Source organism: Pelophylax lessonae, assembly GCF_965119305.1.
Source record: "Pelophylax lessonae genome assembly, chromosome: 1".
Classification (NCBI taxonomy): Eukaryota; Metazoa; Chordata; class Amphibia; order Anura; family Ranidae; genus Pelophylax; species Pelophylax lessonae.
Window position 1 is genome coordinate 11,566,431 of NC_138768.1, and position 26,852 is coordinate 11,593,282.

Here is a 26,852-nt window from a genome sequence, read left to right on the forward strand (position 1 = left end):
GGGCTGGATGCTGCACCTGTCCCTCATCATGGGATGCACTGCAGCTAGACCCCCCCCCCCCCCCCCCATCTGCAAGGGGTCTAATGCATAAATATCACACTTTATTGTCAGTGTTGCCTTGCATTCCCCTCAGGCCCATTCCTGGTTTGTACAGACGTCTCATGACCTTTATTTTTGCTGTGGATGAGATAAACAGGAGCCCCGATATTCTACCCAATATGACTCTGGGATACCACATGCATGATTCCTGTAACAATGTGAATAAGGCCACAGAGAGCGTCCTACAGATCTTGTCTGGTCCTGGAGACCTCATCCCAAACTTCTCCTGCCAAGATGGTGTCAAGCTGGCCGGTGTCCTCTTCCATCCATCTGCAGAGAAATCCTTATACATGGTACAGATACTGGACATCTATGGCTACACACAGGTACTCTTTATTTTTGCAATAAACATGGCACAAAAAAGTCATGCTGCCAAATAAACTCAGAACTTTAACAGCAACAGCACTTTTATATCAGCTTAGCCCAACACACATCATCTGGTCCCCTGCATGATCAATACTGTATACACCTTGTTCAGGGCCGTCTTCAACACAGGGCAAAAGGTGCAGCTGCCCTGGGTCCAGACATTGTTGTGGGGCCCAAAGCAGCTTGCCCCTTGAGCCCACACTTCCTGTAAATAGTTAATAAGTGGTTTTGGGAGGACCCAAGAAAATATTTGCCCAGGGTCCAATCAATGTTAAAGACGACCCTGACCTTGTCCCAAGCTAGGCTCACTTATGGAATCCCCCAGGGTCAGCATCAACTAAGGTCAGTGCTCAGAGATGACGCAGTCATGTAAATCCTGGTGCCTGCAAAGTTCTTGGCTGTGGTCACAAAAGTCATGCTGTGGTCACAAATGATCATCTCTGCTGCAACCTCTCACCTCATGACTTGCTAAAAAGTTACATTGTTGCAGTCTGATTACTATAGGAGGGGGGAATGAGTAAATGCTTCTTTCTGCCTGCAGCAGACAGATGACATCTTCTCAGCCTAGGCAAAGTTACTGACTGAAGCTTAGTGATTTTTTTTTTTATGATAAAAAGTAGAGCTTTTAGAGAAAATCAGGAATGTATCCATGCTGACTTTCAGAATAGGGTTAAGGTTGGGTTCAGCCCAAGCTGGAAGTCAGTTGTTGGTGCCAGGCCAATGGGCTGCAGGCAGAGAGTTCCCTGCCCCACAGCTGCACATGTCATGGTCTAGCTCAGAGGTCTCCAAACTTTCAAAAAAAAAAGGGCCAGTTTACTGTCTATCAGACTTAAGGGGGGCTGGACTGTGGCTATTGGGAGTAGAAAAGGTCCCAATGTCAGTGGGAATAAGCAATGCCCCATTGCTGGTGTCATTGGGAGGAATTGTGCCACAATATTGGTGTCCTTGGGCCCCATTGTTGGTGTCATTAGGAGAGATTGTGCCCCGACTTTTGTGTCAATGGAAGGAATTGAGCCCCATCATTGATGTCATTGGGAGGAATTCTGCCCCTTCATTGGTGTCATTGGCGGGAATAAAGCCCCATCAGTGGATGAAAATAGTGCTCCAAGGGCCAGATAATAGCAAGAAAAGGGCAGCAACTGGTCTAACCTGCAGTTTCCGGGTTGTGAAATTCTTACCTCTTTGCTGCAGTGGTCCCACTGACCAGTGGTTCTGTGTTCACCTATGGGCACTGCCTGTTCTACTATGGATTTATATCCCTTTCCCTTCTATCACTTCCTGGCCTGCCTCCCAGTCTGCTTATCTGTATATAGACATGCTCAGTGCAGCTCATGTTGATTGAGCAATTTTCTTGTTCCTCAGTGCTCTTGCTTTCCCATGTATTACCATTACCATGTATTCAGTGTCTGACTTCCCGTGTATGCTTTGTTTACTGTTTGTTCTTGCCTACCGCATGCCCTGATCTTGGCTCATTTCCTGGATCCTCTTCTTTCTCCTGCAACCTGTACACATGAAAGTGGTCTCTGCATCTTCAGCTGAGTGTACCATGGGGCCATGACCTGGTTCCAGTCTGCTGCAAGTCTATCCCCACCATCAGGGGCTCTGGTGAAGAAGCAGGCTGGGGCTTAGACTCTGCACCCTGGGAAACCCCAAGTTGGCCTTCTACATGGGCTCACTGCCATAGGAACCTAGCAGTTTGCTCAGGCCACGCGAGCTGCACTGAGCATATTTACAGTACATATAGGGAAGCAGACTCGGAGGCGGACCAGGAAGTGATAGAAGGAAAAGGGTAATAAATCCACAGTAGAGCAGGCAATGCCCATAGATGAATGTGATGAGACCCTTGCTCTCTCGCTTCCGCTCTCCCGACACTCCTCTGTTTCTAGTGAGTCAGCTTGCAAATCGCAACGTCTGATGGTTCGGTCAACCAAGGATCCGGGATCCGAACCACAGCTATGTGCCGTCCGGAATCCATTAGAACCAACACCAAGCACGCTGTATGTAAGTTCAAACAGAAAGACAATTTATTGGAAGAACATAGCACACTTTTATACAGAATTTGGAACATGCCCCCAACAACCGCCCTCCTATTGGTCAGTTGCAAAGTACCTGCAGTTCCCCTTCAGGTCCTCCTTTCGCCATGCAAATGCGGACTTGAAAATGAGTCAGCAGGGATCGGTCAGATAACTTGAGTAGAAGGACTGTTATGTGTAATGAGACAGAAGCCCCAGGGGGCAATCAATGTACACAATAGCCAGACACAGAACAATGGTTCCCTAACGAGCCCCCAATACACATTACTCTGAGTGTCAATACATCCCTTAGCAGACAGCAGGTGATGTCCATGGAACCCAGCGCATGGTGGGGACAAGGGGTTGGCATGAGGGGTGACTGCCTTGGCCTCTGTGATATCATGTGAGCTGGGAGGGGGGGGTTGCCGCAAGGAGATTGGGAGTGGGGATTTGTTTTGGGAGAAGAAATTTGGGAGACAGCAGGGGGTAAGAATTGTTTTAGGCGAGGAAATTTGGGGGGGGGGGGGGTGCTAGGAGTGGTGATTTGGCAGATGATTGTGTTGAGAGAGGGGATGGGGAGGAGGATTTGTGCTAGGAGGAGAGATTTTGGGGGTTTATGCTAGAAGAGGTCATATGATAGAGGGAGAAGGGGACTTGGGCTAGGAGGGTAAATTTTGTTTTTGGGTGGGGGGGGGGGATTTGTGTTAGTAGGCATAATTGGGGTGTATTTGAGCAAGGAGGAGAAAACTGGGGGGGGGGGGGGTGGGATGTGTGATTTGTGCTAGGAGGGGGGATGGGGAGAATTTGTGCTGGGGGTGGACTTTGGAATAGGGGGGAGAGGATTTGTGCTTGGATGGGAAATTTGAGGGGGAGAGACTTTGTACTAGGAGGCGTGATTTTATATTTTTTTGGAGAAGGGATTTGTGCTGGGGGGATTTGGAGACTGCAGATTTGAACTGGGAGGTGGGAAAGGGGGGGGGGGATTCTACTGAGAGGAGGGGGAATTTATACTTAGGGGGGTAAGCATGCTCAATTTATTTTGGGGGAGGGGATTTTTGCTGGCACATAATGCTCATACATCTTTAGGGGGCAGTTTGGGTGGCTCGCCCTGGGCTCTAAATGACCTCGTCCCGGCACTGAACCCAGGCAAGGACATGGACACCTAAAGCAGGGCCCTCCTCCTCTGCAGTGAACAAGATACAAGATTTTGGTGTGTCACATGTTCCGAGATTTGGGTAAAAAAAATTGGGCACTTACAATATTGTATAAATAGCAATTAGTTGGGAGGAGAAAGGTTAAAGTTTAGGGGTGAAGGGTAGTGCCTAGTGATAGACAAACATCGACCGGGGCGGTTCGCGAACGCCAGCCGCAAATTTTCTCAAAAGTACGTGAACCGCGAGTTCGCTGCAGGCCCCATTGACTTTAATGGGAGGCGAACTTTAAAAACCTTTAGGTCATATTTGCAGCCACAAAAGACGTACTAGCTGTGCACAAATAGTCCCAGCACATGGACAATGTCATAACAGAAGTATTGCAATTGAAAAAGTTGCCCTAAATGTTTTTTTCTTTTTTTTTTTACAGCAAAAAATATATATTTTTTTTTCATAAATCAGCCAGAACTGACAGCAGCCGGTAAATACATGTCTAATACATATAGGGTCCATTCACACATCTGTAAAATGGGTCCGCATCCATTCCACAATTTGGGGGAACCTTTACAGACCCATTGATTTTCAATTCCAGTCTGAAAAATTAGGCATTCACAGGATACAGAAGTAAGTGTCGGCCATTCCAGGCCCCAAAAAGTAGCCCACATGGGTTTACCTGACAGCTAAGAACGTAGTATTCTGTGGCTGAAGGTACATTAGGCATTCACAGGTAACAGAAGTAAGTGTCGGCCAGTATAAGCCCCAAAAAGTAGCCCACATGGGTTTACCTGACAGCTAAGAACGTTGTATTCTGTGGCTGAAGGTACATTAGGCATTCACACAGTATACAGAAGTAAGTGTTGGCCTGTATAGGCTGCAAAAATGAGCTCACATGGCTTGAACTGACAGCAAAAAAACGTAGTTTTTCATGGCTAGAGGTAGGCGTTCACAGTACACAGAACTGTGAGTTTTTGCCTGTATAGGCTCCAAAAATTAGCTTACATGGTTTGAACTGACAGCAAAAAACTTAGTTTTTGATGGCTATAGGTACAGTAGGCATTCACAGTATACACAAGTTGGTGGTGGGCTGTTTAGGCCGCAAACATGAGCTCACATGGGTTGAACTGACAGCAAAGAACGTAGTATATGATTGCTAGAGGTACAGTAGGCGTTCACAGTATACACAAGTTGGTGGCGGCTGTTTAGGCCGCAAAAATGAGCTCACATGGGTTAAACTGACAGTAAAGAACGTAGTATATGATGGCTAGAGGTACAGTAGGCGTTCACAGTATACACAAGTTGGTGGCGGCTGTTTAGGCCGCAAACATGAGCTCACATGGGTTGAACTGTCACCTTTTTTTACGCTCCAACATTTGAGCCACAGAAGCCTCCCTTTTTCCAGAAAAACGTGACAACAGCATCATGAAAGGTGGAGTGTTGGACAACTGTGAGGAGACAGGAGAAGGATAAGGGGGAGGAGAAGAAGAAGAGGCTGGACGGTGAGAGCATGGAGTGTGGCTTTGTGGGTTCTGACAGTTTTGCTCCCACTGGGCTTGGTGATGGGATTTCAGGTGCCTTCTTAAGGCGGTTGTCCCTAGGTAAGTGTTAGGCTTACCGTGACTTATGAGTTGACTGCAAAGGCTGCAGATGGCAACACTGGTGTCAGCAAAGGACACATTAATAAAAGCCCACAATGCGGAGCCATGTGCCAGCGTCCTGGGAGGGCCAGATGTGACTGTACATGGTTGATGGCTCGCTCCTGATACATTTGCAGTCTGCTTTCAACCTCTTCTGCAATGCAAGTTCTGCCTGCCTCTCCTCCCTATCTGCCGGTCCGTCAGTTCGCCAGTTCTACAAATAATTGGCCAGTAACGGTTGTCACTGTGTGTAGCAGAGTTAACACAGCAAAAGAGGCCAAATGTTTGCAGGACTAAAATACACTCTTAGAAAATGATACTGTTAAATAACACCCCACTTCAATATGTGGCATTGGGGGGGAGCATTGGTGTAGCACACCAGTTCAAAAAATTGGCCAGTGAGTTTGGCGCAGTGTGTACCAGACTTCACTCAGCAAACTAGGCAATATTGCTGCATGACACAAATACACTTGAAAAAGTTTACTCAGAGAACACCCCACTTCAATATGTGGCATGGGGGGGGGGATCAATGGGTCTATCACACCAGTTATAATACATTATAAGTGCTTTTGTCACTGTGTAGTATTGCTGCAGAAATGCTCAGTCTCACCACCACACCTGTCACAATGCTGCACAGTGCACAATAATAGTACTAATCTACTATAATATGCTTTCTACAAAGTGCACAGCAATACCAAAAAATTTTCAGCCCTTTACATGACTTTTGTGGACATTGACAAAGCGATTTCTGTGCAATATCTAACTGTCCCTAAAGTAACCACAGGATACCCGGCCCTCATGTTAAAGAGACTGTAATAGACCCTAAAACGACATTGGAGCATTTTAAATTACTTTTGTGGACATTGACAAAGTGATTTCTGTGCGATTTCTGTGCGACTGCAGCCGATCTCTAACTGCTCCTACAGCAACCACAGGATACCTCTCCCTAAGCTCTAAAGATACTAGACCTATACCGAAATACCAGCCCTAAGAAGGACTTTTGTGGACATTGACAGAGCGATTTGTGACATGCAGCCAATCTCTAACTGCCCCTAAAGCAACCACTGGATACCTGTCCCTAACCTGAAAAGAGACTTTAGAAGGCCTATACTGAAATACCAGCCCTGGAAAGGACTTTTGTGGATCTTCACAGGGCACTATATGTGTCTAGCAAACTCTCCCTGACGAGCACAGCAGACCTCTCCCTACACTGGCAGAAAAAGGAATGTGAAATGGCCGCCAGGTCAGGTCTATTTATAGGGTAGGGGGACTGTCCATGCGCTGGAATGTTTCAATTGGCTGTCCTATTCCACCTGACGGCTGTGTCATGGGTCAAAGTTCTCCCCAATGTAAACAAATATGGCCGCCGCGAACAATGCCGTGTGTCCGAAAATTTGGCGGGTAGCGAACAAGCAAAGTTCGCCGCGAAACGACCGCCAAGCAAACCGCAAGGCCATCTCTAGTAGTGCCCAGAATTCACCTTTCCCTTGTGCATAGGCGAGCATGTGCCCTTTTCCTCCAGAGTAATAGCAGTGTTCTTTAGCAGCTGGCTACCCAGTCACCAGGGCTGCCAAATGGGGGCATGGAGGGAGTACTCAAAGTAGGACCAATTTGTAGTTCATATAAAGCGTCTTTTCTAGACCTTTGGGCATATGATTGGAGCATAAGGGGAGCAAAAGCAATATAGAGGTTAAGTTGCTGCAGGAGTTTCCATAAAAGTAGACCCCATGCTTTGTGATTAATAGACAAACATCAAAACTACAATGCAAATCAAAACTAATTATTAGTGCCTATAGAGATAATATTAACCAGTAAGGGGCACAATCATCCTATAGTTGCAGGTACAAAAAAGGAAGAGGTATAATCTCAATTTATGAACTATCTCGGTACCCGAAAGGACAAGAGGTTCACACACATATATTTGGTTAAAAAAGCTTAAAAACAGAACTTTATTATAAGAATCTTAAAAAGACACATAACAAATAAGAAACACCTCACAATAACATTCACAGTGACAGGCTCAAAATAAGTCACACTACTTTCCCTATGGTGATAACTGACAACCAAAAAATGGAGTATGGATTCCAAGTATTGGATGATGAGAAAGAAGCTGAGGTTGTTCTTCTACATGTTTCGCACATTTGTCACTTCCTCAGGTGGAATATAAGCCAGGGGTTGTCTGAGATAAAATATAGGTACATATTAATGTATATTAAAACATTCAGTGCGAGAAAAATGAAAACCCAATATCCTAAAGCTACCTAAATCACTACTAACTTACAACAAATGGGGGTGACCAGGACCTGCACTGACATGAGATGTGAGATGACAGGACGGACATGAGAGGAACATTAAGGGGGAAAGAATAAGTCTAGCAGCGTCTCACATGATGTGCTGCAACATAAAGTAAGAAAATAAACCAAAAAATGCAGTCTGGATTGGAGAGTAAATGGGAGGAGGAAAGGAGGGGTAGAGGAAATGGGAGGAGGAAAGGAGGGGTAGAGGAAATGGGAGGAAGAAAGGAGGGGTAGAGGAAATGGGAGGACGAAAGGAGGGGTAGAGGAAATGGGAGGACGAAAGGAGGGGTAGAGGAAATGGGAGGAGGAAAGGAGGGGTAGAGGAAATGGGAGGACGAAAGAAGGGGTAGAGGAAATGGGAGGAGGAAAGGAGGGGTAGAGGAAATGGGAGGAGGAAAGGAGGGGTGGATAAAGGAAAGGAGAGGGGAAGGAAGGGGGAAAGTAAAAAGAGGGGAGAGAAGGGGAGTGAAAGGGAAAAAGGTCGGGGAGAGAAGGGGAGGAGGGGGGTTGGCAAAACAGGTAGAAGAAAGAAACCATAAAGAATAAAGGAGGAGGAAAAGCATGGAAGGAAGAGAGGGGGAAGGGGAAAAGGGGGTGGGGGGTTTCTAGCATGGAGGGATAACTGAAGGGAGGGGGAAGAGTGATGTGGAGGGGGAAAGGGTAGAGAGAAGCAAGGCAAGAAGGGGGAAAGAGGGGGGTCTATTAATTGGCAAACATCATAACTAGCATGGAAGTCACCTGAAGGCCAGGTAGGATGGGGTAGGAGATGGGTGTGCTCCCACAGCATACAACAGAAGATATTCAGTGCCTTATACAGCTTCATCAGTAGTTGTGACACCCTCCATGCTTTGACATTCCTGCACTCCGCCCTTTGCTCCTTCCATGCAATGACACAAAACCATTTTCCATGGCCATGATATTACCAATATTCTGTTTTTATTATGTATTTCTTTGTTTTTTATAGATCAACTGTGGCCCATCATACCCTCTTTTAACCAGTAGCAATGTCTACCCATCCTTCTTCCAAACTCTTCCATGTGACCAGATCCAGAGTTTGGCAATTGTTAAATTACTCATCCATTTCAGATGGACCTGGATTGGTATAATTGCTTCTGATGATGATGCTGGAGAAAAACAAAGCCGAGAATTAAGGAAAGTGTCTGAATCTTACAATATTTGCATAGACTTCAGTATTAGGGTTCCATGTGAGGCCAAACAAAAAAAATTCAAAACATTTGTAAAGGAAGCGGAAGATTTAAGAAGTTCAACCTCAAAAATCATTGTGTTTTGTGGTTCCCTTTCCTTAACTACGATCAATTTTCTAACAATGGAAGAAAGCGTAGTTCGTGAGAAGACAATAATTATACCAGCAGGTTCTTTTGCTCAGGAGACGATACCTCTAGAACACATAGGAACACTAAATGGCTGCCTCGTGTTTTCACCCACCATTAAACAGATCCCGCCCCTGAGGAACTTCTTAGAAGATATCAGCATTTCAAACCGCCCAGATGATATTTTGCTTAAACTGATTATGGGGCTTTATTTGCACTGTAAAACATCAAACAAAAATTTTGACAAATTCCTAGAATCCCATGGTATTAACCTCCATACATGTAACGACAGTGTAAAGTTTAGTCAAATTTCCAGTAGATTTTTTGACACAGAACATTTTGGAATCACTTACCAGGTCTATAAGGCTGTCTATGCCATGGCACATTCTCTACATGAAATTCAGTTATATATGTCAGGAAATACTAACAGCATCAACCATTACAGAAAAAAAAAACATAAACACATAAAGGTAATGTAAAGAGATTCGGGTGGACCTAGCATTTGCCATATTTTTCATGTTAACCACTAGAGTTGAGCGGACACCTGGATGTCCGTGTTCGGCGGGTTCGGCCGAACTTGAAAAAAAAGTCCGGGTCCGTGTCCCGGACTTTTTCCGAACTTTACCCGGACACCGAACCCCATTGAAGTCAATGGGGACCCGAACTTTCAGGCACTAAAATGGCTCTAAAAAAACAATGGAAAGGGCTAGAGTGCTGCAAATGGCAGCAAAACGTAGTTAAGAGCATGGCAAATGTGGATAGGGAAATAACTTAAAACAACAAAAAAAAACAGAAAAATGAAACAATTTTCTTCATCTGTGAAGGACGAGGCCCATATGGAGTAGGAGAGAGGTTGAGGTGGCGGTGGATGTGGCTGTGTAGGTGGAAGCGGCGGTGGAGGGGGACGAGGTAGCCAACACTGCTTTTTTTTAGTCATTTTAAATTAGGGTACACCCCAAAAGAGTGAGAAAGATCAAAAATATAACAATGGCTGGGTAAGGTCGGTATCCATCTCTATTCTGCACAAGGTACGGAAAAGTCCCGTGGGATCCATGCCTGGTTCATTTTAATGAACGTGAGCTTGTCCACATTGTCTCTGGACAGGCGGCTGCGCTTGTCTGTTATAACGCCCCCCAGCCGTGCTAAATACCCGTTCAGATAATACACTGGCTGCAGGGCACGCCAGCACCTCCAAGGCGTAAAGGGCAAGCTCAGGCCATGTGCCCAATTTGGAGACCAAGAAGTTGAAGGGACAGACCCGTCATTCACTAGGCGTGTGCACACATACTGCTCCACCATGTTGGTAAAATGCTGCCTCCTGCTAAGACGTTCCATATGAGCTGCTGGTTCCTCTGTTTGTTGTGGCGTGCTGACAAAGCTTTTCCACATTTCAGCCATGCTAACCCTGCCTTCTGAGGTGCTGGCGGTGCCCTGGTTGCGTTGGCGACCTCTTCCTCCTCCTCCTCCTCTGCCTTGGCCTTGTGCTTCCACTGTGGCCCCGCTGTCAGGTGGGAATGCCAGCAGCATCGCGTCTACCAGCGTGCACTTGTACTCGCGCATCTTGCGATCACACTCCAGTGAGTGAATTAAGGACGGTACGTTGTCCTTGTAACGGGGATCCAGCAGCGTGGCCACCCAGTAATCAGCACAAGTTAGAATGTGGGCAACTCGGCGATCGTTGTGGAGACACTGCAGCATGTAATCGCTCATGTGTGCCAGGCTGCCCAGAGGCAACGAAAGGCTGTCCTCTGTGTGAGGTGTATCGTCTGTGTCCTCTGTATCCCCCCAGCCACGCACCAGTGATGGCCATGAGCTGGCCTGGGTGCCACCCTGCTGTGAACATGGTTCCATCTCCTCCTCCATCTCCTCCTCCTCATCCTCCTCATCCTCCAGAACTGTGCCCCTGCTGGACAATTGTGTACCTGGCGTTTGTGGGTGCAGGAACCCACCCTCGGAGCCACTTGTGAATGACTGCCCTGAAAGCCTTGGAAATGATAACTCTTCCTCCTCCTCCTCCTCCTGTGCCACATCCTCTTCCATCATCGCCAGAATCGTTTTTTCAAGGAGGCATAGAAGTGGTATAGTTAAGCTGACAACGGCGTCATCGGCACTGGCCATGTTGGTGGAGTACTCCAAACAGTGTAACAAGGCACACAGGTCTCGCATGGAGGCCCAGTTATTGGTGGTGAAGTGGTGCTGTTCCGCAGAGCGACTCACGCGTGCGTGCTGCAGCTGAAGCTCCACTATGGCCTGCTGCTGCTCGCACAGTCTTTCCAGCATGTGCAAGGTGGAGTTCCACCTTGTGGGCACGTCACATATGAGGCGGTGAGCGGGAAGGCCGAAGTTACGCTGCAGCGCTGACAGGCGAGCAGCAGCAGGGTGAGAACGCCGAAAGTGCGCACAGACGGCCCGCACTTTCTGCAGCAGCTCTGACATATCGGGGTAATTTTTAAGGAACCTCTGCACCACCAAATTCAGCACATGCGCCATGCAAGGGATGTGCGTCAAACCGGCTAGGCCCAGAGCTGCTATGAGATTTCGCCCGTTATCGCATACCACCAGGCCGGGCTTAAGGCTCGCTAGCAGCAACCACTCATCGGTCTGCTGTTCCATGCTCCTCCACAACTCCTGCGCGGTGTGTGGTTTTTCCCCCAAAGTTTTAAAGTTTTAAAACTGCCTGCTGTCGTTTACCCCTGGCTGTGCTGAAGTTGGTGGTAAAGGTGTTACGCTGACGGGATGAGGAGGCGGTAGAGGATGAGGAAGCGGAGTAGGAGGAGTTAAGAACAGGAGGCAAACTGAAGCGCCCTGCAATCCTCGGTGGTGGAAGATGCGCCCCAAAAATTTGGAAGGTGTAACTCACACGTACCTATACAGACTATGCCGCAATTTAATTCTTTTTACCCCAAAGGGTGTAGATTGAATAGCGGAATAGAAAATATGATATAAAAAGGTGTATCTATCTCACACGTACAGACCCAGACTAGGCCCCGATTACAATTTTTTGTACCCTAAAGGCAGGATGAGGAGTAGGAGGAGTTCAGAACAGGAATCAAACTGAAGCACCCTGCAATCCTCGGTGGTGGAAGATGCGCCCCAAAAATTTGAAAGGTGTATCTCACACGTACCGATACAGACTATGCCGCAATTTAATTTTTTTTACCCCAAAAGGGTGTATATTGAATAGTGGAATAGAAACAAGTGCATAAAATTGGTGATTTTTCAATAGCACATGTGAACACAGCAGCGTCTTATGTTTTATGTCACGGTCAGCTCAGCAGCAGGCTATGAAAGGAAAAAAAAAAATCCCCTTTAACTTTGTAATTTTTAAATAGCAGATTAGAACAGCACTCTGTAGTAAAATATAGCTGAATGCTGCACACAACAGACTGATAAAAATATATTTTTTTTTCTCCCTCCTCCTCCTCCTCAGTGGGCTCAAGTGAGGGCAAAAAGATCGTTCACTGCACCACCCCCCACACAGCAAAATCGATGTAGATCGCTAACGGACGATTGTTCTGTCCCCGCCTAATCTCTCCAGCCTGTCCCTAAAATGCTCAAATATCTTTCCCTGCCTACACTCCGACCTGTCCCTGCATTCTTTTCGGGCACAATTTTTCACTGTCTGTCCCTAATCAGCAGCAGCCAGCACATATGATGTGTGCTCTCTCCCTACACTACAGCAGAATGACGCACCGCGCTGTGTCTCTCGAACTTATAAAGACCTGGGTCACATGCTTCAGATGGCCAATCACAGCTACTAATACATTTGTAGGCATGGCTGGGATGGCTTAAGGCACACCAGTTAAACGCTTGTTGATTGGCTGTAGAAAGCCCGCCATTAAAAGCGCGCCATTACATACAAAACAGGAAATAAAATTACCGAACACGGATTTTAAACCCGAACATACAGTAAAGTTTTCGGGTCCGTGTCCAGGTAGCAAAAATCCATTTATTTGGTACGAACCCGAATAATACAGTCCGTGTTCGCTCAACACTATTTGGTATATTTCATAATAAAAATATTTTGTAATTTGTTTTATCTGTGCCTATAAAGTCCATTTTGTTCTAGTCATTTTCTATTGCATAAGTAACCTTCATACATTCAGTACATCGGAATGAATACAATTGTATTGTTTTATATCATTTTTCTATATTCTATTTTTTTTTTTCTTTCTATAATAGTATTTATTTAAAACAGCACAACCAACTATCAAATATAAAAGCACAACTACACTAAAATAATCCTAGTAGTCACCTAAGAATAATCTTCTCCCAACCTCCCCCTCACCCTGCACTCTATATAATAAGAAGATCTGTATATCCCAATCCATAGAAGTCACTGATAGACATCTGTGTGTGACGTCCGCTCCTCATACAATCTACTGATCTTATATAGAGATGTTGGGTAGCCGTTGTCTCATCGCCTCATTCTTCTGCCTCTGTGTCCTCCTCCTGGTACAAAGCCAGAAAGTAAGCTCAGGACCTCCATGTTGTATGACGAAAAAAGAATACCACTTCAACGCCAAATATTTCCAGGATGGAGATTATATTATTGGCGGGGTGTTCCCTGTAAATGAAATCATTCATAATATCAAAAACTATGACTTCAGAACCTTAGATGGCATTTCATTTTGCACCGTGTGAGTACATTCTGGGCTTGCATAGAATTTTCCTAGACTTCGAATTTTACTCTTGTCATTTCTGTTCTGTCATATATCTGGGGTTAGTTCTGGGCAGATGTTATACACTTTCTAAACTTTTCAATGTATGTGCAATTAAATCTTACCATTCCCAGTAACAAAGACAGATATATTCAGAAAGTAGGACTTTTATGGGAATTGTATTGTTCATAGGATTCCAAGGACTTTAATAATCTCTAGGACATTTGGAACGGTTTAATAAATGATAAGATTTGTGTGTCCGGTCCTTCTTCTATGCACATCATAGCTGAGCTGATATGAACCAGGAAAGTAGAATGCTGCACTCCTACCATACAAGAGGAGCTTCCTCCGCTCGGTGCTGTTTAACCACTTCTGGAGCAGAAGGATTTACCGCCATTTTTTTGCGATTCGGCACTGCGTTATTTTAACGGACAATTGCGCGGTCGTGCGACACTGTACCCTAATAAAATTGACGTCCTTTTTTTTCCCCACACATAGAGCTTTCTTTTGGTGGTATTTGATTACCTCTGCGTTTTTTTTTTTTTGCAAAAAAAGAGTGAAAAATTTGAAAAAAAAACCACAATATTTTTCACATTCTGCTATATAACACCCCCCCCCCCCCCCCCAATAAAAAAAAATAATAAAATTCAAATTTTTCATCATTTTAGGCCAATTTGTATTCTGCTACATATTTTTGGTAAAAAAAAAAAAAAGTCCCAATAAGCGTATTTTGATTGGTTTACGCAAAATGTATCACATGTACAAACTAGAGGAAAGATTTATGTCATATTTTTTTTTTTTCTACTAGTAATGGCGGTGATCTGCGATTTTTAGCGGGACTGCGAGATTGCGGCGGACAGATCGGACCCCTAACTGACATTTTTGACACTTTCGGGGGGACCAGTGACATTACTACAGTAATCAGTGCTAAAAATATGCACTGTCACTGTAATAATGACACTGGCAGGGAAGGGGTTAACCCAGGGGTGATAGTCACAGTCCCGCAAAAAATCTCAGATCGCCGCCATTACTAGTAAAAGAAAAAAACAATAAAAATGACATGCCATATATACTCGAGTATAAGCCGAGTTTTTCAGCACATTTTTTTGTGCTGAAAACGTCCCCCTCGGCTTATACTCGAGTCAAAAAAAAAAGTTCCCGGCCGCTCCGACGTGTTTAAGATTTAAAAATTAGCCCCGCCCGGCGTATACATGTCACCGCGAATGCGCCGCCACCGCTCGGGACAGGCCGGGAATAGCCGAACGTATACCAGCTGTCCCGAGCGGCGGCGGCGCGTGCGCAATGACGTGTCGGCGCCGGGCGGCGCCATTTTTAAAATGAAGGCGCCTCTGGAACAGGTAAGTGAGACACAGCCGCACTAGTATGCCCGCAACCCCGCATCCTCTTGTACCATGCTTGCCACCCTGAATTCTCCTGTACATGCCAGCCACACTGCATTCTCCTGTACCATGCTTGCCACCCTAAATTCTCCTGTACATGCCAGCCACACTGCATTCTCCTGTACCATGCCAGTCACACTGCATTCTCCTGTACCATGCCAGCCACACTGCATTCTCCTGTACCATGCCAGCCACACTGCATTCTCCTGTACCATGCCAGCCACACTGCATTCTCCTGTACCATGCCAGCCACACTGCATTCTCCTGTACCATGCTTGCCACCCTGAATTCTCCTGTACCATGCCAGTCACACTGCATTCTCCTGTACCATGCCAGCCACACTGCATTCTCCTGTACCATGCCAGTCACACTGCATTCTCCTGTACCATGCCAGCCACACTGCATTCTCCTGTACCATGCCAGCCACCCTGCATTCTCCTGTACCATGCCAGCCACACTGCATTCTCCTGTACCATGCCAGCCACACTGCATTCTCCTGTACCATGCTTGCCACCCTGAATTCTCCTGTACATGCCAGCCACACTGCATTCTCCTGTACCATGCCAGTCACACTGCATTCTCCTGTACCATGCCAGCCACACTGCATTCTCCTGTACCATGCTTGCCACCCTGAATTCTCCTGTATCATGCCAGCCACACTGCATTCTCCTGTACCATGCCAGTCACACTGCATTCTCCTGTACCATGCCAGCCACCCTGCATTCTCCTGTACCATGCCAGCCACCCTGTATTCTCACCCTAGGCTTATACTCGAGTCAATCGTTTTTCCCATCTTTTTGTGGTAAAAGTAGGGGCCTCGGCTTATACTCGGGTCGACTATACTCGAGTATATACGGTAAATCTTTCACGTAGTTAGTAGACACTATAACTTTCAACTTGCAAATCAATCAAAAATTATTGCGATTTTTTTTTTTTACCAAAAATATGTAGCAGAAAACAAAATGGCCTAAAATGTTAAAAAATTTAGATTTTTACTTTTTTTTTTTTGTTGGAGAATGTTATATAGCAGAATGTGAAAATATTGTTTTTTTTTTCAGAATTGTTGCTCTTTTTTTTGTTTATAGCACAAAAAATAAAAAAATCGCAGAGGTGATCAAATACCACCAAAAGAAAGCTCTAATTGCGGGAAGAAAAGGACATCAATTTTATTTGGGTACAGTGTCGCACGATTGCGCAATTGTCTGTTAAAGTAACGCAGTGCCGAATTGCAAAATAGGGCCTGGTCATTAAAGTGGAGTTCCACCCTTAAATTCGACTTTTCCCCATCTGCTTGCTCCGGGTCACCTGAAAAATAAATGGATAATCACAATTTTTTTTTCTTTACTTACCTTGTTTTAGAAGAAAAATATACTCACCTTTCTTCCACTTCCTCCCTCTGCGGAGTCGTCCGCCGCCGTCACAGCGCATCTTCTTCTGCGTCCTCTTCGGTCCCACAATGCACTGCACCATCCCACGCCGTCACTTCCTCTTTGCATTGATTCCTGGGAGCTGAACGTCATCGCTCCCAGGAATCAATGCGCCTGCACCGGCCCCGCTCGTCACTTCCGGTGCAGGCGCCGTCATTCCCTGCTAAACAGCTTCTGGGCATGCCCAGAAGCTGTGTAGGGATGACGCTGGTGTAGTGCATTGTGGGACCGAAGAGGACGCAGAAGAGGACGCGCTGGCTTCAGCTGCCCACACCTGAGATGGCAGCGCTGGACAAGACATTTTCAAGGTAAGTATTTCTTCTACAAGGTAAGTGCGACCCGGAACAGTTCAGAGGCTATCCATTGTGGAATGTACTAACCCTGACTGTACCGGGGGGATTTTTATCTAAATTTATTTTTCAGCAGGAACTCCGCTTTAACCACTTTACCGCTGCTCACTGAGCCTCTACTGCTGCAAAGTGTCTCGATAACGTCTGGTGACGTAGACCTACTTCGCCAGACATTCCCCTCTCTCGGCGGCGCGCGCGTGCCGCCGGAGACTCGCTCCCGCTGTATTCAGTCACAGCGGGAGTCGGGCCAGGGGAGGAGCGGCGGTGATCACCGCTGCTCTTCCCCGATCGTCGGGGAATCGAGTGTTGAGATCCGCCCGCTTGTGTAAACAGAGCGGGCGGATCTCCTAAGTGACAGGCAGGGTCAGATTGCAGGGTTCAGCATAGCTGAACCTGCGATCTGTCCCTGTGTCACTCAGTCCCCTCCCCCCACACAGGTTAGTAAGCACCAGGCATACATTAACCCCTCCCTCTCCAATAAAAATTAACCCCTTCCCTGCCAGTGTCATTTTTACAGTAACAGTGCATATTTATAGCACTGATTACTGTAGTAATGTCACTGGTACCCACAAAAGTGTCAAAAAATGTCAGTCAAGGGTCCGATCTGTCCGCCGCAATGTCGCAGTCTCGCAAAAAAAATTGCAGATCGCCGCCATTACTCGTTAAAAATAAAAAACACCAAAAATGACAGACATCTTTTCCTTTATTAGTAGACGCGATAACTTTTGCGCAAACCAATCAAAATACGCTTATTGCGATTTTTTTTACCAAAAATATGTAGCAGAAAACAAATCGGCCCTAAAATTATAAAACGTTTTGATTTTTACTTTTTTTGGGGGGGAATTTCATATAAAAAAATTTGAAAAATATTGTTAGTTTTTCAAAATGTACGCTTTTTTTTTGTTTATAGCACAAAAAGTAAAATCGCATAGGTGATCAAATACCACCAAAAGAAAGCTCTGTTTGTGGGGAAAAAAAGGTTGTTTGGGTACGGCGTTGCATGACCGCGCAATCGTCAGTTAAATTCGCACAGTGCCGAATCGCAAAAAGTGGCCTGGACGTAAGACAGCAAAATCCTCCGGTGGTAAAGTGGTTAAGGAGGAAAATCCTTCCAGTCTTAAAGTGGTTAAGAAAGTCCTCCAGAGGTTGCTAAGGGTTCCTTGAGCTGCGAGCAATTTTTGCCTCTCCTGGATGCTGCCCTTGTACCTCATGGGAAGAATTAAAAGGGAGGGGATGCACTACAACTAGACGCCCCATCTGCAAGGGGTCTAATGCATGAATATCACACTTTACTGTCAGTGTTGCCTTGCATTCCCTTCAGGCCGATTCTTGATTTGTACAGACGTCTCCTGGCCTTTATTTTTGCTGTGGATGAGATAAACAGGAGCCCCGATATTCTACCCAATATGACTCTGGGATACCACATGTATGATTCCTGTAACAATGTGAATAAGGCCATAGAGAGCGTCCTACAGATCTTGTCTGGTCCTGGAGACCTCATCCCAAACTTCTCCTGCCAAGACCGTGTCAAGCTGGCCGGTGTCCTCTTCCATCCATCTGCAGAGAGATCCTTATACATCGTACAGATACTGGACATCTATGGCTACACACAGGTAATTTTATTATCCAATAAACACAAAAAAGTCATACTGCCAAATAAATTCAGAACTTTAACAACAACAGCACTTTTATATCAGCTTAGCCCAACACACATCATCTGGTCCCCTGCATGATCAATACTGTATACACCTTGTCCAGGGCCGTCTTTAACACAGGGCAAAAGGGGCAGCTGCCCTGGGTCCAGTCATTGTTGTGGGTCCCAAAGCATCTGCCCCTTGAGCCCACTCTGCCCCTAAATAGTTAATAAGTGGTTTTGGGAGGGTCCAAGAAAATATTTGTCCGGGGTCCAATCAATATTAAAGACGACCCTGACCTTGTCCCAAGCTAGGCTCACTTATGGCAACCTCCGGGGTCAGCATCAACTAAGGTCAGTGCTCAGAGATGACGCAGTCATGTAAATCCTGGTGCCTGCAAAGTTCTTGGCTGTGGTAACAAATGATCATCTCTGCTGCAACCTCTCACCTTGTGACTTGCTAGAAAGTTACATTGTTGCAGTCTGATTACTATAGGAGGGGGGAATGAGTAAATGCTTCTTTCTGCCTGCAGCAGACAGATGACATCTTCTCAGTCTAGGCAGAGTTACTGACTGAAGCTTAGTGATGGCTTTTTAATGATAAAAAGTAGAGCTTTTTCTGAAAATCAGGAATGTATCCATGCTAAGGTGACCAGATTTTTTTTTGTTGGCAAATGGTAAACTATTTTATAAGCATATTTGAAATGATACAGTATATGCAGTGTATGTGGTATGTGTTTATGGAATGATTGTATGATACAGTGCCTTTCAAAAGTATTTGGCCCCCTTGAACTTTGCGACCTTTTGCCACATTTCAGGCTTCAAACATTAAAGATATAAAACTGTAATTTTTTGTGAAGAATCAACAACAAGTGGGACACAATCATGAAGTGGAATGAAATTTATTGGATATTTCAAACTTTGTTAACAAATAAAAAACTGAAAAATTGGGCGTGCAAAATTATTCAGCCCCTTTACTTTCAGTGCAGCAAACTCTCTCCAGAAGTTCAGTGAGGATCTCTGAATGATCCAACGTTGACCTAAATGACTAATGATGATAAATAGAATCCACCTGTGTGTAATCAAGTCTCCGTATAAATGCACCTGCACTGTGATAGTCTCAGAGGTCTGTTTAAAGCGCAGAGAGCATCATGAAGAACAGGGAACACACCAGGCAGGTCCGAGATACTGTTGTGGAGAAGTTTAAAGCCAGATTTGGATACGAAAAGATTTCCCAAGCTTTAAACATCCCAAGGAGCACTGTGCAAGCGATAATATTGAAATGGAAGGAGTATCAGACCACTGCAAATCTACGAAGACCTGGCCGTCCCTCTAAACTTTCAGCTCATACAAGGAGAAGACTGATCAGAGATGCAGCCAAGAGGCCCATGATCACTCTGGATGAACTGCAGAGATCTACAGCTGAGGTGGGAGACTCTGTCCATAGGACAACAATCAGTCGTATATTGCACAAATCTGCCCTTTATGGAAGAGTGGAAAGAAGAAAGCCATTTCTTAAAGATATCCATAAAAAGTGTCGTTTAAAGTTTGCCACAAGCCACCTGGGAGACACCAAACATGTGGAAGAAGGGGCTCTGGTCAGATGGAACCAAAATCAAACTTTTTGGCAACAATGCAAAACGTTATGTTTGGCGAAAAAGCAACACAGCTCATCACCCTGAACACACCATCCCCACTGTCAAACATGGTGGTGGCAGCATCATGGTTTGGGCCTGCTTTTTTTCAGCAGCGACAGGGAAGATGGTTAAAATTGTTGGGAAGATGGATGGAGCCAAATACAGGACCATTCTGGAAGAAAACCTGATGGAGTCTGCAAAAGACCTGAGACTGGGACGGAGATTTGTCTTCCAACAAGACAATGATCCAAAACATAAAGCAAAATCTACAATGGAATGGTTCACAAATAAACTTATCCAGGTGTTAGAATGGCCAAGTCAAAGTCCAGACCTTAATCTAATCGAGAATCTGTGGAAAGAACTGAAAACTGCTGTTCACAAGCGCTCTCCATCCAACCTCACTGAGCTCGAGCTGTTTTGCAAGGAGGAATGGGCAAAAATTTCTCTCTCGATGCGCAAAACTGATAGAGACATACCCCAAGCGACTTACAGCTGTAATCGCAGCAAAAGGTGGCGCTACAAAGTATTAACCTAAGGGGGCTGAATAATTTTGCCTGCCCAATTTTTCAGTTTTTTATTTGTTAAAAAAGTTTGAAATATCCAATAAATTTCGTTCCACTTCATGATTGTGTCCCACTTGTTGTTTACAGTTTTTATCAGTTAAAATTACAGTTTTATATCTTTATGTCTGAAGCCTGAAATGTGGCAAAAGGTTGCAAAGTTCAAGGGGGCCGAATACTTTCGCAAGGCACTGTATATATACTGCATATATTATTTCTTACATTTCGTATTTTTTTGGATAGGACTACCAAATGTTAACCACTTCCCGCCCGCCATATAGCAAAATGACGGCCGGGAAGTGGTTGCTCTATCCTGACTGGCCGTCATCTGACATCCAGCAGGATAGGCCGCTCTGTGCTCCCCCGGGAATCAGACAATGTACAGGTCAGGTTAGGGAGATAAAACAGGTAAGGAGTGAGGGGAGAGAAAGCTGATTTGTAACCTGCACACTGCCTGAACACACAGATATCTGGAAGACACTGCAGCCAACCAGCATTACATGTAACAGTGCTGGCTCTAATTGTAGTCATACCTTCTTGCATCTCCCTTCTGGTGCCCTCATTCAGCCCTGCTCCCAGTCAAATGTGGCAGGCTGGAGAGGGGCGGGGGGAAGAGTGCTATACTGCCTGCTGACTGGCTGTGGATGGAAGAGAGGAGGAGCTCCAAATTTCAGCCCGCCCATCCCCGACATCAGAGCTCCAATTTGACAGCTCTGCTCCTCTCATTCTCACTGACACTGTGCTAGATGGATGGTCACACTGCTGAATGTACTGCTAGACTGTCAGCAGTAGGTACACCGCCCCTGAATCCAGGGACAGAACCGGGGACACACTTGGTCCGGGGACAGTGTCCTCATTCCGGGGACTGTCCCCGGAAACCGGGGGCGTCTGGTCACCCTAATAAATGCTGACTTGCAGAGTAGGGATACGCCTAGGTTCAGCCCAAGCTGAAAGTCAGCTGTCAGTGCCAGGCCAATGAGCTGCAGGCAGAGAATTCCCTGCCCCACAGCTGCACATGTCATGGTCCAGCTCAGAGGTCTCCAAACTTTTTAAACAAAGGGCCAGTTTACAGTATATCAGACTTAAGTCGGGCTGGACTGTGGCTTTTGGGAGTAGAAAAGGTATCAACGTTAGTGGGAATAAACAATGCCCCATCTTTGGTGTCAGTGGAAGGAATAGTACCCCATTGTTGGTGTCAGTAGGGGAAACTGTGCCCCGTTGTTGGTGTCATTGGGAGGAATTGTACCACAACATTGGTGTCGTTGAGCCCCATTGTTGGTGTTATTGGGAGGAATTGTGCCCCGACTTTGGTGTCAACAGAAGGAATTGAGCCCCATCATTGATGCCATTGGGAGGAATTCTGCCCCTTCATTGGTGTCATTGGGGGGTAATTAAGCCCCATTGTTGGTATTAGTGGATGAAAATAGTGCTCCAAGGGCCAGATCATAGCAAGCAAAGGGCCGCAATTGGTCTAGCCTGCAGTTTCCGGCTTGTGAAATTCTTAACTCTTTGCTGCAGTGGCCCCGCTGACCTGTGGTTCTGTGTTCACCTAAGGGCGCCACCTGTTCTACTATGGATTTATATCCCTTTCCCTTCTATCACTTCCTGGCCCGCCTCTCAGTCTGATTATCTGTATATAGACATGCTCAGTGCAGCTCATGTTGCTTGCCTACCGCATGCCCTGATCTCGGCTCACCACAGGACATCCCAGCTGTGGAGGATCATTTCGATCATTCGCCTCATGGGTGCAGATTCAAGAGTCTTTACGGGTCTCTGCACAGCGTCAGAAGCTCCAGGAAGACCGGAGACATTTATCTGCTCCTTCATACCAGGTCGGGGAGAGGGTGTGGTTGTCAACCCGTAATCTCAACCTCAGAGTGCCCACAAACTGGCACCCCATTTTTTTGGGCCTTTTCGCATCCTCCGTAAGGTGAACCCGGTGGCCTATGCCCTTGATCTTTCTCCTGGCATGCGTATCAATGTCATGTGTCAATTTTGAAGCCACTGGTTTGCAATCGCCATACTTCTTCACTTCCTCGCCCTTGTCCCATTCCTGTGGGCAATCATGAGAAGTATGAGGTTAGCAGCATCTTGGATTCTCGTCTGTTTTGAGGTCAGGTTCAATTCCTGGAGCACTGGAATGGTCCTGAGGAACGCTCCTGGGTTCCCTCCACTGATGTTTATGCTCCCGCCCTTCTCCGCGCTTTCTATGCTTGCTTTCCTCAAAAAACATTTTTTGTTTTGCAGTGGAGGGGTTGTTGAGGGGAGGGTACTGTCAATGTCTTACCTTACCTTCCTGTAGGCAGCCATCTTGGACATGTGCAGATTGCTGTCTCTTATTAACTCTGTTTGCATCATTATTTTCCTGCTGCCTGGGCATCGCTCAGTGATGATGTTGCACACCTGACTATATATCACCTGATAGCTTGCAGTCCTTGCCCTTGTGTTTGTGCTCCAAGGTTCATCACTGCTAGCAGTCTTCTGTTCTCCATGTTCCTCTGTGCATGACCTGGCTTGGCTGATGACTTTCCTGGCTCTAGATCCGGCATCGGCAGATGACCCTGTGTCAGCAGATGATCTGGCATTGGCAGATTACCCGCTACTGGACTCGACCCCGGTTTGGATGACTACCTCCTTGTAGATTCGATCCCGGCTTGGATGACTACCCGCTTCTGGACTTGACCTCGGCTGTTCCTGATTTCGCTCCTCACCCTTGCTGTGCGTTTATTGTTGCTGCCCTAATAAACTGCTTTATTTTACTTGCATCTTTGTGTGGTCTGGTTTCCTGGCACCCTGACAGGGGGGTAAGCATACAGATTTGTGTTCAATTTATTTAGGGGGGGGGGTTTGCTGGCACATAATGCCCATTCATCTTTGAGGGGAAGTTTGGGAGGTTCGCCCTGGGCTCTATATTACCACATCCTGGCACTGAACCCAGGCAAGGACATGGACACCTAAAGCAGGGCCCTCCCCCTCTGCAGTGAACAAGATAGAATATTTTGGTGTGTCACGTGATCAGAGATTTGGGTAAAAAAATTGGGCACTTACAATATTATATAATTCAGAAATTATTTGGGAGGAGGAAGGTTAAAGTTTAGGGGTGAGGAGTAGTGCCCAGAGTTTACCTTTCCCTTGTGCATAGGCGAGCATGTGCCCTTTTCCTCCAGAGTAATAGCAGTGTTCTTTAGCAGCTGGCTACCCAGTCACCAGGGCTGTCAAATGGGGGCATGGAGGGAGTACTCAAAGTAGGACCAATTTGGAGTTCAAACAAAGCGTCTTTTCCACACTTTGGGCATCTGAATGGAGCGTAAGGGGAGCAAAAGCAATATTGAGGTTAAGTTGCTGCAGGAGTTCCCATAAAAGTAGACCCGATGCTTTGTGATTAATAGACAAACATCAAAACTACAATGCAAGTCAAAACAAATTATTAGTGCCTGTAGAGATAATATTAGCCAATAAGGGGCACCATCATCCAATAGTTGCAGGTACAAAAAAGGAAGAGGTATAATCTCAGCTCATGAACTATCTCGGTACCCGAACAAAAGGTTCACACACATATATTTGGTTAAAAAAAGCTTAAAAACTGAATTTTATTACAAGAATCTTAAAAAAAGATACCTAACAAATAAGAAACACCTCACAATAACATTCACAGTGACAGGCTCAAAATAAGCCACACTACTTTCCCTATGGTGATAACTGACAACCAAAAATGGAGTATGGATTCCAAGTATTGGATGATGAGAGAGAAGCTGTGGTTGTTCCTCTACATGTTTCGTACATGTGTCACTTCCTCAGGTGGAATATAAGCCAGGGGTTGTCTAAGATAAAATATAGGTACATATTAATGTATATTAAAACATTCAGTGCGAGAACAATGAAAACCCAATATCCTAAAGCTACTTAAATCACTACTAAAACACAACAAAAGGGGTGACCAGGACCTGCACTGATGTGCCAGGAAGAAACCCCAAATCCGCCCCAGGGTGGACATGAGAGGCACATAAGGGGGGAAGAATAAGTCCAGCAGCATCTCACATGATGTGCTGCAACATAAAGTAAGACTGTTTAGGTGCTAAATAAACCCCCCAGCCTGGATTGGAGATTGAATGGGAGGAGGAAAGGAGGGGTAGAGGAAATGGGAGGAGGAAATGAGGGGTAGAGTAAATGGGAGGAGGAAAGGAGGGGTAGAGTAAATGGGAGGAGGAAAGGAGGGGTAGAGGAAATGGGAAGAGGAAAGGAGGGGTAGAGGAAATGGGAGGAGGAAAGAAGGGGTAGAGTAAATGGGAGGGGGAAAGGAGGGGTAGAGGAAATGGGAGGAGGAAAGGAGGGGGTAGAGGAAATGGGAGGGGGAAAGGAGGGGTAGAGGAAATGGGAGGAGGAAAGGAGGGGTAGAGGAAATGGGAGGGGGAAATGAGGGGTAGAGGAAATGGGAGGGGGAAAGGAAGGGTAGAGGAAATGGGAGGAGGAAAGGAGGGGTAGAGGAAAAGGGAGGAGGAAAGGAGGGGTAGAGGAAATGGGAGGAGGAAAGGAGGGGTAGAGGAAATGGGAGGAGGAAAGGAGGGGTAGAGGAAATGGGAGGAGGAAAGGAGGGGTAGAGGAAATGGGAGGAGGAAAAGTGGGCGGAGGGAAGGAGAGGGCAGGCAGGGGAGAAGTAAAAAGAGGGGAGAGAAGGGGAGTGAAAGGAAAAAAGGGGGAGAGAAGGGGAGGAGAAAGGTGAGGAGGGGGATTGGTGGAGAGAAAGGGAGGGGAAACAGGTAGAAGAAACCATAAAGAATAAAGGAGGAGGAAAAGTAGGGAAAGAAGAGAGGGTAAAGGAGAAAAGGGGGGGGGGGGGTTCTAGCATGGAGGGAGAACTGAAGGGAGGGGGAAGAGTGATGAGGAGGGGGAAAGGGTGGAGGGAAGCAGGGAAAGAAGGGGGAAAGAGGAGGGGAATGGAGGTCTATTAATTGGCAAACATCATAACTACCATGTATGTGACCTGAAGGCCAGGTAGAATGGGGTAGGAGATGGGTGTGCTCCCACAGTATACAACAGAAGATATTCAGTGCCTTACACAGCTTCATCAGAAGTTGTGAAACCCTCCATGCCTTGACATTCCCTGCACTCCGCCCTTTGCTCCTTCCATGCAATGACACAAAACTATTTTCCATCGCCATGATATTACCAATATTCTGTTTTCATTATGTATTTCTATATGTTTTTTATAGATCAACTGTGGCCCATCATACCCTGTTTTAAACAGTAACAATGTCTACCCATCCTACTTTCAAACTCTTCCATGTGACCAGACCCAGAGTTTGGCAATTGTTAAATTACTCATCCATTTCAGATGGACCTGGATTGGTATAATTGCTTCTGATGATGATGCTGGAGAAAAGCAATGCCGAGAATTAAGGAAAATGTCTGAATCTTACAATATTTGCATAGACTTCAGTATTAGGGTTCCATGTGGCGCCAAACAAAAAAAAATCAAAACATTGGTTAAAGAAGCAGAAGATTTAAGAAGTTCAACCTCAAAAATCATTGTGTTTTGTGGTTCCCTTTCTCTAACTACGATTCTTTTACTGAAAATGGAAGAAAGCGTAGTTCGTGAGAAGACATTAATTTTACCAGCCGGTTCCTTTGCTCAATTGATGTTACCTCTAAAACACATAGGAACACTAAATGGCTGCCTCGTGTTTTCACCCACCATTAAACAGATCCCGCCCCTGAGGAACTTCTTAGAAGATATCAGCATTGCAAACCGCCCAGATGATATTTTGCTTAAACTGATTATGGGGGTTTATTTGTACTGTAAAACATCAAACAAAATTTTTGACAAATTCCTAGAATCCCAGGTTCCTAAACTTCATACATGTAACGACAGTGTAAAGTTTAGTCAACTTTCCAGTGGATTTTTTGACACAAAACATTTTGGAATCACTTACCAGGTCTATAAGGCTGTCTATGCCATGGCCCATTCTCTACATGAAATTCAGTTATATATGTCCGGAAATACTAAGAGCATCGACCATTACAGAAAAAAACATAAACACATAAAGGTAATGTAAAGAGATTCGGGTGGACCTAGCATTAGCCATATTTTTCATGTTAACCACTTGACCTCCAGAAAATGTTTCCCACTTCATGACCGGGGCATTTTTCACTATTCAGCACTGCGTTACTTTAACCACTTTACCACTAGAGCATTTTGCTGTCTTACGTCTGGGCCACTTTTTGCGATTCGGCGCTGTGCGACTTTAACTGACAATTGCGCGGTTGTGCGACGCCGTACCCAAACGAAATTGACGT

At 45.7% G+C, this 26,852-nt stretch overlaps 1 protein-coding gene across 1 annotated transcript in view; it reads left to right on the forward strand.

Moving 5' to 3' along the window:
- Positions 1-218: 218 nt before the first annotated feature.
- The window catches only part of LOC309553089 (vomeronasal type-2 receptor 26-like), a gene marked incomplete at both ends in the record, with an annotated part of 50,406 nt that continues 23,772 nt past the window's right edge, over positions 219-26,852 (forward strand). The window contains 4 exons of the mRNA XM_082253988.1: positions 219-425; positions 8,524-8,717; positions 18,050-18,341; positions 25,769-26,602. Coding sequence (XP_082110114.1) covers positions 219-425; positions 8,524-8,717; positions 18,050-18,341; positions 25,769-26,602 — 1,527 coding nt within the window. The remainder of the gene's footprint in view (positions 426-8,523; positions 8,718-18,049; positions 18,342-25,768; positions 26,603-26,852) is intronic.